Source organism: Octopus bimaculoides, chromosome 2, assembly GCF_046866305.1.
Source record: "Octopus bimaculoides isolate indiv1 chromosome 2, ASM4686630v1, whole genome shotgun sequence".
Lineage (NCBI taxonomy): Eukaryota > Metazoa > Mollusca > Cephalopoda > Octopoda > Octopodidae > Octopus > Octopus bimaculoides.
In genome coordinates, this window is record NC_142929.1 from 106,635,786 (window position 1) to 106,650,545 (window position 14,760).

General features: G+C 36.2%; 1 protein-coding gene across 2 annotated transcripts; it reads right to left on the reverse strand.

Moving 5' to 3' along the window:
• Positions 1 to 1,549: 1,549 nt before the first annotated feature.
• Positions 1,550 to 11,038, reverse strand: LOC106870389 (RING finger protein 37). Of its 2 annotated transcripts, none has more exons than XM_014916434.3 (2): positions 10,934 to 11,038; positions 1,550 to 3,826 (listed from the first exon to the last, which is right to left on the reverse strand). In XM_014916434.3, exon 2 carries the CDS (start codon positions 3,765 to 3,767, stop codon positions 2,091 to 2,093), a length of 1,677 nt encoding a protein of 558 aa, XP_014771920.2. In that variant the 5' UTR covers positions 3,768 to 3,826; positions 10,934 to 11,038; the 3' UTR covers positions 1,550 to 2,090. The 2 variants fall into 2 exon arrangements, with proteins under 2 accessions (XP_014771920.2, XP_014771921.2); XM_014916435.3 differs by having other exon boundaries at positions 10,450 to 11,015.
• Between the last annotated feature and the right edge of the window lie 3,722 nt (positions 11,039 to 14,760).

Below are 14,760 nucleotides of genomic sequence, written 5' to 3' on the forward strand. Positions count from 1 at the left end.
TGTATGTATATATATAATGTCTATGTATATATATATATATATATATATATGTGTATAAATATATGTATGCATGTATATATGTATACATATATATGTATATATATATATAGAGAGGTAAAAACTGAGTACATAAACATTGAAGAAGATGTAATGCTGGCTATAGATGAGGTTGACACAAACTCAGCTGCTGGCTCTGATGGAGTTCCAGTTGTGCTTCTCAAATCATGCAAGCGAGCCCTTGCAATACCACTTCAGCTTCTCTCTCCGAGCTTCCTTGGAAGTGGTAAGCTCCCAGACAAACTGAAAGAAGGGATAATGTTCCCTATCCATAAGGGAGGAAGCAGGGCAGATGCTAAAAATTATAGACCTACCTCTCTGACTTCACACATCAGCAAAGTCATGGAATGAATAGTCTGCAAGAAATTAATCGCGTTCTGCAATGGGAATTGAACGCAATATACAGGTGGGCTGAGATCAACAACATGCAGTTTAATGCAGGAAAATTCCAGGCCCTACGCAACCAACACACAAAGCTAAAAGACATGCAAACAGGATACACTGGCCCAGGAGGAATTGAAATCCCTGAATCAAAATCAGTGCATGACCTGGGCACTGACATGAGCAATGATGCATCTTTTCAAGTGCATATTACCAATTTGGTAATAAAATGCAGACAGCTGGCTGTATGGAACCTCCGAAAGTTGAAAACAAGAGAAAATGAAACATTGATGATCCTTTGGAGGACATACGTTCTCAGTTGCTCCCAACTATGGTCACCACACACTGTAAAAGCCATGGCAGAACTCAAGCAATCCAACGAAGCTACACCAAGAAAATTGTCTCAATGCAATGTATCAGCTACTGGGAAAGATTGAGAGAATTAAAAATTTTCTCCCAAGAACGAAGGCAGCAAAGATATGCAGTGATATACAACTGGAAAATCCTAGAAGGCCTTGTACCGAACATTGGCATTTGAAAGTTACTCAAACTGCAGAATGGGGCGCCACTGCATAGTGCCAAAGATCCCAGCATCACCATCAAAATACAGGACCAGATACTGCAACAGCTTGGGCTACAAAGGCCACAGCTCTTCAATGTCCTTCCAAAATGCCTGAGAGACCTGCATGTTGTGGATGTAGGTGTCTTTAAAACAAAACTAGATCTCTTCCTGTCAAGGGTTCCAGAAGAGCCTACCTCACGGCAAGAAACACAGATGAGGGTAGCGGCATCAAATTCCCTCATTGACCAAATGCCACATATCAGACAAGGTTTACTACTTACTTAAGTGCATGCACACATACACACATGTACGCGCGTGCACACACACACTCACACATAACCCTCACCATGAGTTGGATGGTTTTTCAGGATCCAACAAGTTGCAGGACAATCTCAAGCTCCAACATTGGCTTTATGTGATTTCTATAGCTAGATGCCCTTCCTAATGCCAATCACTTGGGTGTTAAATAATGATGATGATGACGATGATGATTATGGTGATATATGAAGGATTACCAAAATCAAGAGTAATGAATATCAAAGATCGATGTTTAAAAACACTTCTCATTTAATAAATTTTTTTTAATATTTGTCATCATTTATAATGTATGAATTGATTAAATTGAAATCATTTGGAATTTAATATCCAAACTAATGATTTATTAAGTTTTCATCTCTCCCTCTCACGCACACAACTGTTTCTATTTTGAATAAAATGAAATTGTTTTATGAGTTGTTGCTTAGCCTCAAGTCAGCTTTGATGAAATGCACTCCAGTTAGGGCCATCCCATCATTTTTTCAAATATAATATGCTCTTAGCCATATAATCAAATGTGTTCATTTTTACATTGGCAAAATGTAATTTGAGGTAGATTTGGCTGCTATCTCTAGCAGGTTATGTGACCATGAAGTTCCCATCACTTGCTTAAGCTTTAGGATGTATTTTCAAAAGGTTATTTAACCATAAGAATTTTTATAACAAATTTCAAAGCAAAAGTACATTCTTTCCAACTTTGTATGAAACATATTCAAGTCACAAAAAAAAAAAAAAAATCTTGTTTAAGAAATTTATTCATATATCAGAGAAGAAATCAATCATAAAGTCGCTGAATCTCTTTGGAATTATAAGAATCCTTGCACTGTAAACAAAAATATTTCATAGTACCATTCTCATTTCGGTAATTACTATTGAGACATTTTCGACAAAGTATATGGGTACAAGGCAACACATAGAGATGTGCCTCATTGCTTATTTGACATATTGCACATTTTTTAACAATGATCTCTTTGCTATTCATAACTGGTGTACTGAAAGATGGAAGTGTACTTAAAGTTCGAGATAAAGCTGCTTCAAGACTTTGGTTTAAATCATTCTCATGTGAATCTCTAATTACCTGAACACTTTCAGATGTCTGTTGTCTTTTGACAGTGTTACCAACATCATCATCAGTTTTTGAAGAAGATAAAGTTTTTCTCTTTAATCCAGGAGTTAGCATTTGAAAATTTTTTCCATCAGTAGTTCTGGATTGTGCAAAACTGTTGGAGATATTTTCGTGCTTTGTGTGAGATTTAATATGACCGTTCAAACTTGAAGCTGCCATATTCTGATGTTTGTTTAGTGATGAACATGATTCTTTAAGTTTAGTTGAAGAGTTACCATGCTGAAGAAATGTTTGGCTGCACGTTTTTCGAGAATCAGCTCTTAAACGAGCAGGTTGAACCCAGTCTTTATTTTCTATAGACAATCCTTGATTCTGTATGTCTGAAGCACGACCAATAGTTCTTGGTACATCAGAAAGTTGCTGAGAGTTGTCTAGGAGAAATTTATCAATCCTTACTTTGAGTGATGTATTAGGTACAGGTTTGTAATTTGAAGTGAATTTAATGGAAGTGAAAAGGTTATTTGGTGTACGTCCCCATTTTGATTCAGCATTGTTATAATTGACTAATGTAGATTGGTCCACAGACTGACCAGAAGGTAACAACATTGGCATTGTCATTATTTCACATGTGATAGGATCAAGAAAATCTTCAGGAACATCAACACCATTTAAGTTAAAAGAATTGCTATTTGCAGGTAAAGAAGAAGCTGGGTTTTGATTAATAAAGTCGTCCTTGGTCACTGTGTCTTTCTCACAAACCTGATCATTCAAAAGATGTTCTTTAAAACAGGAATAAACTTTGCTTACGAGATTTGTAACACTGTTTGACACAGGTTTAGCCCATATTTCAAGTTTCCCAATGCAAGGGACACTACTCCCCTCTGTCTGAGTTATTCTCAGTGACACATGACTAACAAAAGTAAGAGATTTCTGTTGGTGGTGTTTCAAAGGTAATTCTAATTGACAACTCATTGTACTGGGTATTTCCTGTTGGCCTTTAAAACTATAATTACGGAAACAAAACATTTTTGCTTCTTTAAGAAGAGTTCTTCCGACTGGAACAAAAATACCATCTGTATTAACAGAAGGTGTCAGACTGGAGTTCATCAACCACGAATCTATCACAGCTTCAGATTTTGTGTGTACCTCAAAGCCTAGAGATTTTTGTCGACCAACAAAGGGATTAATACATATTTTGAAAATTTCAACGTTACATGGGAATTTTAATGTTATAGTTACTGGTGGTTTGATAAAGCGTTCCACCATAAAACCTTGGTTTCGGTAGGATGTCTGCTGTATAAGATTATTAACTTCATAGCCATCATAAGTTGGTTTGTTACAAACAATCGCTGGTTTTAAACTACTGTGACAAAGATTAACCAGCATTATTCAAAGAAGATACTGACTGATTCAAAATATCGTTCATTGGTGTAAATATATCCACCCTACAACAGAAGAAAACCAGTTTAGTAGGGAAAACAATTTTAAATTTAACCATAAAAAATATTTGTTGACATTATTATCCAAAATTATAAAATAAAAATAGGCAAGACAAAAACTAGGTAAATATTAGCTTCAAATTTTGGCACAAGGCTAGGAAGATCAGGAGAGGAGTGTAGTCAATTACACTGACCCCAGTGTTCAACTGCTACTTATTTTATCCATCCTGAAGGAATGAAAGGCAAAGTTAACCTCAGCAGAATTTGAACTCAAAACATAAAGACATGTCAAAATACCATTAAGCATCTTGCATAGTGTGCTAACAATTCTTATTTCTCTATTGCCCACAAGGGGATAAACATAGAGGGGACAAACAAGGACAGACAAAGGGATTAAGTCGATTACAGTGCGTAACTGGTACTTAATTTATTGACCCCGAAAGTATGAAAGGTAAAGTCGACCCCAGTGGAATTTGAACTCAGAACATAACGGTAGACGAAATACCGCTAAGCATTTCACCTGGCATGCTAACATTTCTGCCAGCTCACCACCTTACAATTCTGCCAGCTCACATCTTAAACTACGTAAATATTATTAAAGATAATATTAAGGCTGAAAATAAAGGGAAAAGGATGTTTAGGATACAATTTTTAGCAGATGGTAATGTTCTGGTGGTGAGGTGAAGGAAAGGCAGATAAAGACAGATGGGTAGGGGAGGCAGTTACATTGAGAGATAGAGAGAGAGTTAGTGGTAGTGAGAGGTGAAGAGAAAGAGAGAAATTTTAAAGACATGAAGATAGAAATTATATGGTTAAAAAGATTGTTGAAGAGGCAGAGAGAAAGAGAGAAATATAATGTGTTTAGCAGAGGGAAATTTTAAAATATATTATTGTGATTGGAAGTGAAATACTTAGCAAAATAAAAATAAAAATGCAAATCATGCTTTCTTTCTTAAATAAATTCTCTTAATCTTTTTTGTTCTGTGGAATTTCCACAAGTCCCACAAGGATGTATAAAATACACTGGGTTTAATAACTTTGCTAATTTAGCTGTTTCAGCCATAGATTAGCCCAGGCCATGTCTAACTTAATAGCACCACCGGATAGGATTTGTTAAGTTATTTTCACATCAAGTTTTGTGGTATCATAGTCCATTCAAGTAGGGAGCTGTTGTTGTATCCAGGTACAGGTGGCTTATTTGGTATCTCTTGAAGAAATTTGTCTAGGTTTCGTTTGAAGGCAATAAGATCATTTTCTTATTTAATTTGTTTTGGGACAATGTTAATTAGAGCAGGGCCTGCTGAGGAAAAGAAATTGTGTTGCAGTGAATTTATGTTGTGAGCCTGAATTGTGTAGGGGGCGTATGGCATGTAACCCCAGCCTTAGATGTATTTGTGTGTGTGTGTGCACGTGCGCGTGTAAACAAACATGCACAATGTGTTACAATAAATGAAAAACATAATTGTCACTAAATGCAACTAAAGGTGTCAGGATACCTACATTGCTAGAAGTAAGAGCTAAAATGCTTTAATGCTGTAGGAAAAGCACATAAATGTATACATATACGTTCACAGGGGGTGCAATCGCCCAGAACACATATATATGATACACTGGGTGGGTGGGTAGATAGATAGATGGATAGACAGATAAATAGGTTGTAACACAAAATTTCAAACTGTTGAAGTTGTTCCCCTTTAGATCATTTACTTCTTAAATTATTCAACATGGTTTGCAGTTGTTTATTTTTTTATATTTGAAAGTTCATTCAGTTGTCTTCTTAATCTCATTATGCCTGACTAATGTTATGTTCATAAATTCTGATGATCAAATTAATCTTCTCATTTCTTTTTTGCATTGGTAAATCTAATCAATATATATAATATGCTGTGTCATCAATATATATTTAATATGCTATAATGCATTTGAATATATACTTATTCCACTATTAAATATTCTACTTCATATATTCCACTGTTACCTTTTATATTCAACTTACTGAGAGGTATAATGCATTCCACTTTCGCTTATATGCTTATTTTACAGCACACATGTATTCCATGTTTTAAGTAGGAAAAAAAACCTAACAATTTGAAGTTATAGATTAAAAATTTGGAAGGTTATGGTGTGTTGGTGTTTCATCATGTCTTTACAAGAAATATTGTTGTTGAGGAATGTGAATAATAATTCTTATTATGTACACTTGTAGCCTTAGGACAGAATGCATCTTTTTGCATAAACGAAACCTGCTGTACCTTGAAAACATTTAGAAAAATGTTTGTAACCTCTTTGTTAGATCATGTACCCATGCATATATTTTAGTAGTTTTGAACATATAAACATGTACAATGTTTATATGTACAATAACAAGTGAACCAGTAACTACAACATGTTGTACATATCAAAAATAATCAAACTTGTGTATCTTTTTTGGGATGGGGGATAAATATAATTTTCTTTTCTTACTATTTGGGTATTTTCGTTTACTTTCAACTTTCATCATATACATTTTTTAGCAATACCTCCAATTGGAGAAAATTGATTATTCATACATACTTGTGAAAATATTGAAATTGCCACTAAGTTTAGTTAAAAAAAAAAAAAACCACCACCATAATTGATGGTACAGACACTCTAGTTTGGTTTAAAATTCTTGTAAACAGAAATATCATATTTCATTTCCTAATGGCTACCTCTGAAGAGCACAGGATTACATAATCGGATTGTTACCTAACACTCTGTTAAACCCCAAGTACAAAACCGATTGGTAAGATTGGCTGTAATGGATATATAATACTGTACACTTTGATTAATATATATATATATATCTGCTGTTGTTTGACTCCTGGTAGCCAACCACCAAACGAAATTATAGTATTTACTATTTGACAGAGTGAAGTGACTCTACATTTAAGGATAACTGAAAAGACATCAGATGAAATGTTACAAGCTGGGGTAAAAAAAACGAAAGTGGGACTTGATTTTGTCGAAATAATTCAGTAGTTTTATTTTGAAAAAAAAAATCTCACTTTGCAAAATATATATATATATACCCACTCTACTGACAGATATATGAGTGCATCTTATCTCTGACTTATGATCTCTTAGACAATTCATGTGCATATTATATATATATATATATATATATATATATATATATATATATATATATATATATATATATATATATATGCACACATACATACACATACATATATATATATATATATTATCTGAAATGTATAGTATTAAATATCCATCACAGCTGATCTTACCAATTCGGTTTCACGTAAAGAATACAATGGAGTGTTAAGTAACAATCCAATTATATAACTTAATGCTCATCAGAGTAAGCTGATATGGAAGGGAATATGGCAACTGTTCTTTATTGTCGGTGGGGGGCGGATTAGCACAACCAGTGGCTGCTGTGAAAAAAGTGTTAAGTGAAAAAGAGCCAGGGAATTATGTTCGGAGTTATGTCCCCTGGTTGGGTATGCTGTGAAGCCGGTAAGAGTTATCTTGAAGTGGGAAATGTGTATTATTAATGTGGTGCTCCTGTGGGGGTGAGGTGTGTATGTGCAATAGTGTCATATGCATAATTTTTTCCAGGGGTGTAGATATATATAGCTGTGATCATTGGTCTGTTTTCTTTCTGTAAAGGATAAGGCCGTGGAATTTTTCTTATGTTGGCGTGCAGTGTGTAATGTATGTGTGTGGGTACAATTTGTGTGTAGGGATATGTGTTGGGGGTGGTGGGAGACGGTCTGTTTTGTGGGGTGTTGACCTTATAGGGGTGTGCGTGAGAGTACATGGGTGCACTGGTGTGTGCCTTGGTCAAATTTGTTTTGCTAGGCCTGAGGGCATTGGTGGAAGGTCATTGATGGAGGGGACTTGTGGTTGCAGTCATGGTGGGGCACGCAGGTACGATAGGATGTACTTCTTTTCATGCAGGCAAGGATTAAACACTTCACTCCTGCTATTCAAGTAGACATCCGGGCATTGCGTACTTTTTAATATTGCTCTTTTCTCAGCCAGGCATAATCTGCACTTCCTGCTGCTATTGAAGTATGGTTTACATTTTTCTAGGATCTTCTACTTTCAAAGCCCAGACACACTTGGCGAGAGTTGTGGTGTTACGTCTCTCTGGGATGTTGAAGGAGGGCTTGTGGTTATTAAAGCAGGTTCTGAAGGGGCCTTCCGTTGCCCCCACATACTTCTGCATGCTCGGTTGTCCATTGGATCCTGTTGCTGTTGCTTCTTCTTCATAAACAACTGTCTCTGTATTGCAGTGGTCATTCAGTGAACAAGTTGTGTTACTCCTGCCTCTTCCTTGGGTGTGGGCCTACCTATTAAAATCTTTTTTTTTTACGCTAGGTGCACAGCTAAAGGAATAATCTCAGGGTATGTCTATTAAATATTTTGTTGAATCTATTGGTATGGGGGAAGTGTCTATCAACTAAACTGAGGAAGATCTTACCTACTCTGGTCTTAATGTTTAAAGAGAATGGAGACGTGAACCACAGTACTTTCCAGTGACACTTTCCCTTGTGGGGGCTAGGCTCTGGCATGTAACTAATATTACTCTTGAAGCTGCTGGCAGCCAAAGCCTGGTTGTAGTACAGAGCAGCAGCATTAAAGATCTCTTTGCTTGAAGACAAGCTGGAGATTCTCCTGCTGACACCCTTAACAAGGTTCCTGAACACTATGGCTGGATGGCAGGAACCTGAGTTAATATAAGACAATTTCTCATTTGGTTTCCTAAAGGGCCTATAGGCACCATATTCTAGGTCCAGGGTTATGTCAAGGAAATCTACCATTTTCAGGTTGGTCTCTATAGTGACCTTCAGTCTGAGGAAGTTCATGATGCTTGTGAGGTCCCTTCTGATCCTATCTAGAGTGTAGGGATCTATTTCAAAACGGGGGCACCAGTTTTCATTTATGCTTTATGTAGTGTTTTTGGTACCGAAAGACTTTCAAACTTCGTATACTTATCTATTTTGTTATAGAACAGAAAAAAATTTTTGTATTCGAATTTATTTCATGTAAAAAATTGTCTTATTTCGATAATTTCTACTAATCACTGACGTCTATTCAGTTGAAAACAGTTAGCGCTGTAACGGTGTATATCGTATTAATCCCCTAACCCTAACCCTAACTAGACTGTTACCCTAACCCTAACTCTAGAATCCGAACTCTAAAATTGTTACACGCATAGATACACACAGCGTAATTTATTATATAAACAATATATGCGTATAAATTACGATTAAACCGGATGAAATATGTCACAGGGAATAACATTTTTATGACCGCCCAGCAGTAACTCTATTCAGCTGAATAGACGTCAGTGATTGGTTGAAATTACAGAAATACGACAACTTTAACATGGAATAACTTGCGATGTACGTTTTTTTGTTAAGAAGACTAAGAGTAAAAGATATTTTATATGACACATTCTACCAGTGTCCCAAGTTTCAAAGTGTTTTGTTAGTGTTTCGTTAAGAAAATACTGGTGCCCCCGTTTTGAAATAGATCCGCGTGTAGCTGTTAGCACCTCTTGATATTGCCAGCGTGAAGAGGTCAAGACTAGTTGAAGGGAATTTCTTTTTTAGTATATCTAGGATGAAGAGACCGACTAGGTCACATACGTCTGCACTGTCAAAAGCACCCATTGCCACGTCAAAGGAGCCCTCTGGGTCAATGCGTTTGACCCAAGCAGACCCCTTACTGAAGAGTAGGGTTCTTTCTGACATGCATAATGTTGGTAATCTTCCAATTTAGGGAGGTAAAAAAGTCAATAAAAATACAAGGGAAATAACTCAACGTCTTACTAGTATTATCCGTAATCTCTCCACCCCACCCGTTCGCGCATTTTTTTTCTTCATATTCGTTCACAGCAAGTTGTTTTACACCTATTGCACTTTTTTTTTTTTTGAGCTCGGGTCAAACGCTTTAGTTTGACCGTTATTTCCCTATACTAGAAGATTACCATAAGTTGTTGTGCAGCCGGTACTATGATATTCAATCACGTGTGTGATTTATTTATAAACAGCTAAAAATAAAACACATTTCAGAGTAGTACGGATAATACTAGAAAGACGTTAAGTTATTTCCCTTGTATTTTTATTTACTTTTTTTTACCTCCCTAAACTGGAAGATTACCTGTGTGTATACATGCATATATATTCTTTGTATTATATATATATATATATATATATATATATATATATATATATATATATATATATATATATAATTATGTGTATTTCTTCTATCTTAATGAATAAAAATTCTTCTGATAGAATAAATGGGTTAATAGAAACCAATGTAGCAAAGAACACAAAATAACTGTGGTTAGCTCCTGTTCTCCAATCCCTATATATATATATATATATATATATATATATATATATATATATATATGTGTGTGTGTGTGTGTGTGTGTGTGTGTGGAGAAAGAGAGAGAGATTACTCAATAAAAAAAGAATGAAAATATTTTTATCAAAAAATAGTTTCAGAAATTAAAATTCTTACTATATAAACCTTATTATATTTCCTATCACGCTAACTTGTTTCAGTCTATCGGCTGGATACTTTCCTATAACAAAGATATTAACAAAGAAGATTCTTACCAATTGTTCTGATCGAACGGACCTAGCATCAAAAACATTCACCGTCCGGTCTATTTTTGTTTTTTAGTCTTCTTCAGACATAGTGTACCCCAAACAACACAAACCAATATTTTTGTCTTTTAAGTCATTAGGGTGTTTGAGGAAAATTTAGACGTTATTTCTAGTTGGCAAATTTTCGCTCGCTTCTTATCAGTTGTATGTATAATGCAATACCAGCAAACCAGCTCAAATATTTAGTATTTACACACGTTTCCAGAGACGTGTGGGATGTAAGAGAATAAATCGACCCAAAATATTACTAATACTTGTTCAATCACACATCAGGAAGGGATAAAACAAAACAAATTCAGTAAATCCTTGAGGTATTTCAATGTAAAAATACGTGTGGGTGGGAGATTTGATGAATTTGTTTAGCTAAAGACAATGTAAAAATAAAACAGTTAAAAATCATGTTAACTGATAATAATACAACAAAAATATTTACGTTAATATTAAATCCAAAACTACTGCATCGACCTCTGTAACAATATTTCATGCAGTCACCATTTCATAGCACCGGAATGTTTATTAGTGAAAACTAACCGAAAACTTCAGCAGAAAATAAATTATAGACAGTTCGTAATATAGTGATTAGTTTTAAGAAAATATATTTAATTTCGTCTTTTATTTCTGTTGCAGTGAGAGTCTTAAAAGGAATAATACTTTTAATTAATTTTTTTAAATGGACTAGCTATGTCATTAGTTATGTCTGAAATATCCGTAAACTTGTACATTTCTTTGTTGTCATCTAGAGACGATTCCTTTTCCAGAGGATTTCTTACAATAAATATTTGTATATTTCACACTTGTTTTTAATTTTCTCGTATCTCTCACACTAAAATAAAATATTCTTCGATAAATATTACAGAAACAGATTATTGCAGAGAAGGGAATCAATACTTCAAACATCTTAAGCTTCTGGTGTCTTGCTGGGTGTCACATAGTTTGTCTACTCCTCAGCAATAAATGGTCGGTAGCTAATGACAAGTGTTAGTTCATTAACACCACACCGAGTGTGCATGAAATGGGGGAATATTCAGGTGGAGGAAGACTGGAAAGCGGCTGGCACTCGATGTGACGAGGTACGAGAGAAGATCGTATCTCTCAATGATCAACTGTAGACCAGGGCAGACGACGATATGGAGACAAATCGGGATAGGCGACTGCAATTGAAATTTCAGGAATGCTGAACGAGATATTCCTAGCAAGGGTCTCAGTGGACAAGTTATTCATAGACAACAGCATCGCATTTCGTTGAGGGCTGCTGAAGGAAACGCTCGACAAATAGAATGTCAGACTCTTCTTCGGAGCTGCATATAGGCCAAATGAAAATAAGATCATGGAAAAACACCATCGAACAATCAAAACCATTGCCGAGAAGGGGAAATCTTCCCCCTTGAAGCAGTCTTCTGGCACAACACTGTAATAAATCTGTTCCTCTTACTATACCTTATCTTCTCATCACCTTGCCTCAAATCATCTCTATCTCTCTCCTGTTATGGTGGTTGCTTAGTTTTGCCAAATAACAAAGCAACCTTGGTAGTTCTGGTACCATGAAAGAAAAAAAAAAAGCACCCAGTACACTCTGTAGAATGGTTGGTGTAAGGAAGTGCATCCAGTCCTTCCTAACCATGCTCAACCTGAGACATCAAAGAATGACATAGTCCTTCTGACTCGTCGGATTTATGTTGAAATAATATTTAACTTATGCCACTATGGAAGGCAGACATAAATGATGAAGATGACGATGATGATGGTGGTGATCATGATTATGATGATGATTATGTCTGTTTCAGTAGTCTCTCCTGGTGATCTCAAGCTCCTCCCTCTCCTGCTGTGTGTGTGTGTGTACGCTTGTGTATGTTTGTGTATGTATACACGTGTATATATATATATATATATATATATGTCTGTATGTATGTATGTGCACACACATACATGTATGTATGTCCTGGATATGACTTTAAGCTGCATCCAGTAGTGGAGCCCTAGCTCAGGTGTTCCAGGATTTGAGAAGTGTGGAAACCTCCTCTTAGCCATTATTGTTCCCAGGTCTACTCTGACCCCAAAGTGGTAGCATATATCAAGGTCTCAGTTGTTGGTTAATTAGCATGTTAGGGCTTTCCTACCTATGCATATGAAGACTAGGCCTGGTTGAATTATGCAGAAGAAACCTTCATTGTTTGATGAAAGAGAAGGCAGCTGCAGCAATGCAATGTAGAGTGTCGAGAGCAAGACAAGACAAGTAAGACATCTTGGTGATCCACTGTATCTACAGACATGGAAGTGCTGTTGGTTGGGCATATCCAAAATGTAGAAAGAGTGACAAGACTGTTCTGCATGCTCTTACCCAGTGCCTGAGCATTGCTGACTTGTGAGTTTATGCTGAACACCGGCTATTACATGTAGAATGGATCCTTCTATTGGCTGAGTTCATTGTGAAGATTGTTCTGTCACCTTCCTTTGGCCAGGAGGAGCAGGCAGTGTTTATCTGTTTGGTGGCCTTAGCAAAAGAGGTTGTGTGGTGGGTCAGATGGAAAAGGCTAAAGACAGACACTTTCCTCTTTGGCCAAGCCCTCATGAATTTTTTTTTCAAGCTTCACTTGAATAGGAAAGTGAGGGTGGAAAGGGAAATGCTGTCTTCTAGTGATTTTTTGGAAGGTGGGTGAATGTGGCAATAATGGTCAAAGCATGCACCTATAGATTGAAGGGAGAGGATGAGGAAAAGGCACTTGCCCTAGTGGTCAGGGTAACTGTGGATTTGTGGGGTTTCCACAAGCAACCTTAGGAAGTCTCCCAATTTTGAGGAATATTTCATTGTTGAAATTATATTTACTATTGTTATTTTTTCCATGCTCCTTTATGTAACCCCACAGTGTATTCTACTGTACCGGCTCCCATGTTTCTGTGAACCCTTTAGTGGTTAATAAAGTAAATATTATCATTATTATTATTACCATTATTATTATTATTATTATTATTATTATTATTATTATTATGAACAGGCAGAATCGTTAGTATGCCAGACAAAATGCTCAGTGGTATTTTGTCTGTCTTTACGTTCTGAGTTCAAATTCAACCAAGGTCGACTTTATCTTTCATCCTTTCGGGGTCAATAAATTAAGTACCAGTTGCGTACTGTGGTCGATTTAATTGACTGGCCTCCTCCCCAAAAGTTTTGGGCTTTGTGCCTAGAGTAGAAAAGATTATTATTACCATAAACTGGCAGGATCATTAGCACGCCAGGCAAAATGCTTAGTGGTATTTCATCTGTCTTAATGTTCTGAGTTCAAATTCTGCTGAGGTTCATTTTGCCTTTCATCCTTTTGGGGTTGATAAAATAAGTACCAGTTGAACACTGGGTTGTAGTAATCGACTCAACCCCTCCCTCAAAATTGCTGCCCTTGTGGCAAAATTTAAAACCTTTATTATTGTTGTTGTTGTTGTTGTTGTTATTATTATTATTATGAGCTGGCAGAATCATTAGCATGCTGGACAAAATGCTTAGTTGCATTGCTTGTCTTTACGTTTTGTGTTCAAATTCCACTGAGGTTAACTTTGCTTTTCATCCTTTCAGGGTTGATAAATTAAGTACCAGTGAAACACCGGGATAAATGTAATCAACTAGTCCCCTCCCACAAAATTTGAGGCTTTGTGCCTATAGTAGAGCGAAATGCTTAGCAGTATTTCATTAGCCATTACGTTCTGAGTTCAAATTCTGCCGAGGTTGACTTCGCCTTTCATCCTTTCGAGGTCAATTAAATAAGTACCAGTTACACACTGGAGTTGATGTAATTGACTTAATTCCTTTTATTAGATTGGGATTAATACTGGCATTTCAGTTTTGAGCTTACAGCTGTACAGTCTCCTCTTTCTACCTTTTCAACTGTTCATTGAAGCTGGTGGATCTCATGCCACTCCAATTCAAGCCATCATTCCTGACTTTCTTATCTCAATTCTTCTTGCCATCCATATTGCCTCCTCTCCAGTCCTTGCACTCATCACTATGTCCAGTTTTGTTTTCCTTGGGTATTGTTCATCTAGAATTTCTTTGCTTGTCAACAACTACAGGATTTTCCTGCTATTGTTGACTTGAAACTGTCAAAACTGCATGCTCCTCACGGGCTTCACAGTAACTGCATGCTTCTCACAGACCTCAGAGGGCCTTGTAAGGCTGTGGGTGCAACCGGTTTCTCCAAACCAAACTAATAGGAAAAAGGAAAGCAATGTTGCTAGCAGAATACTTATCCTTACATGTATGCAACAGTAAAC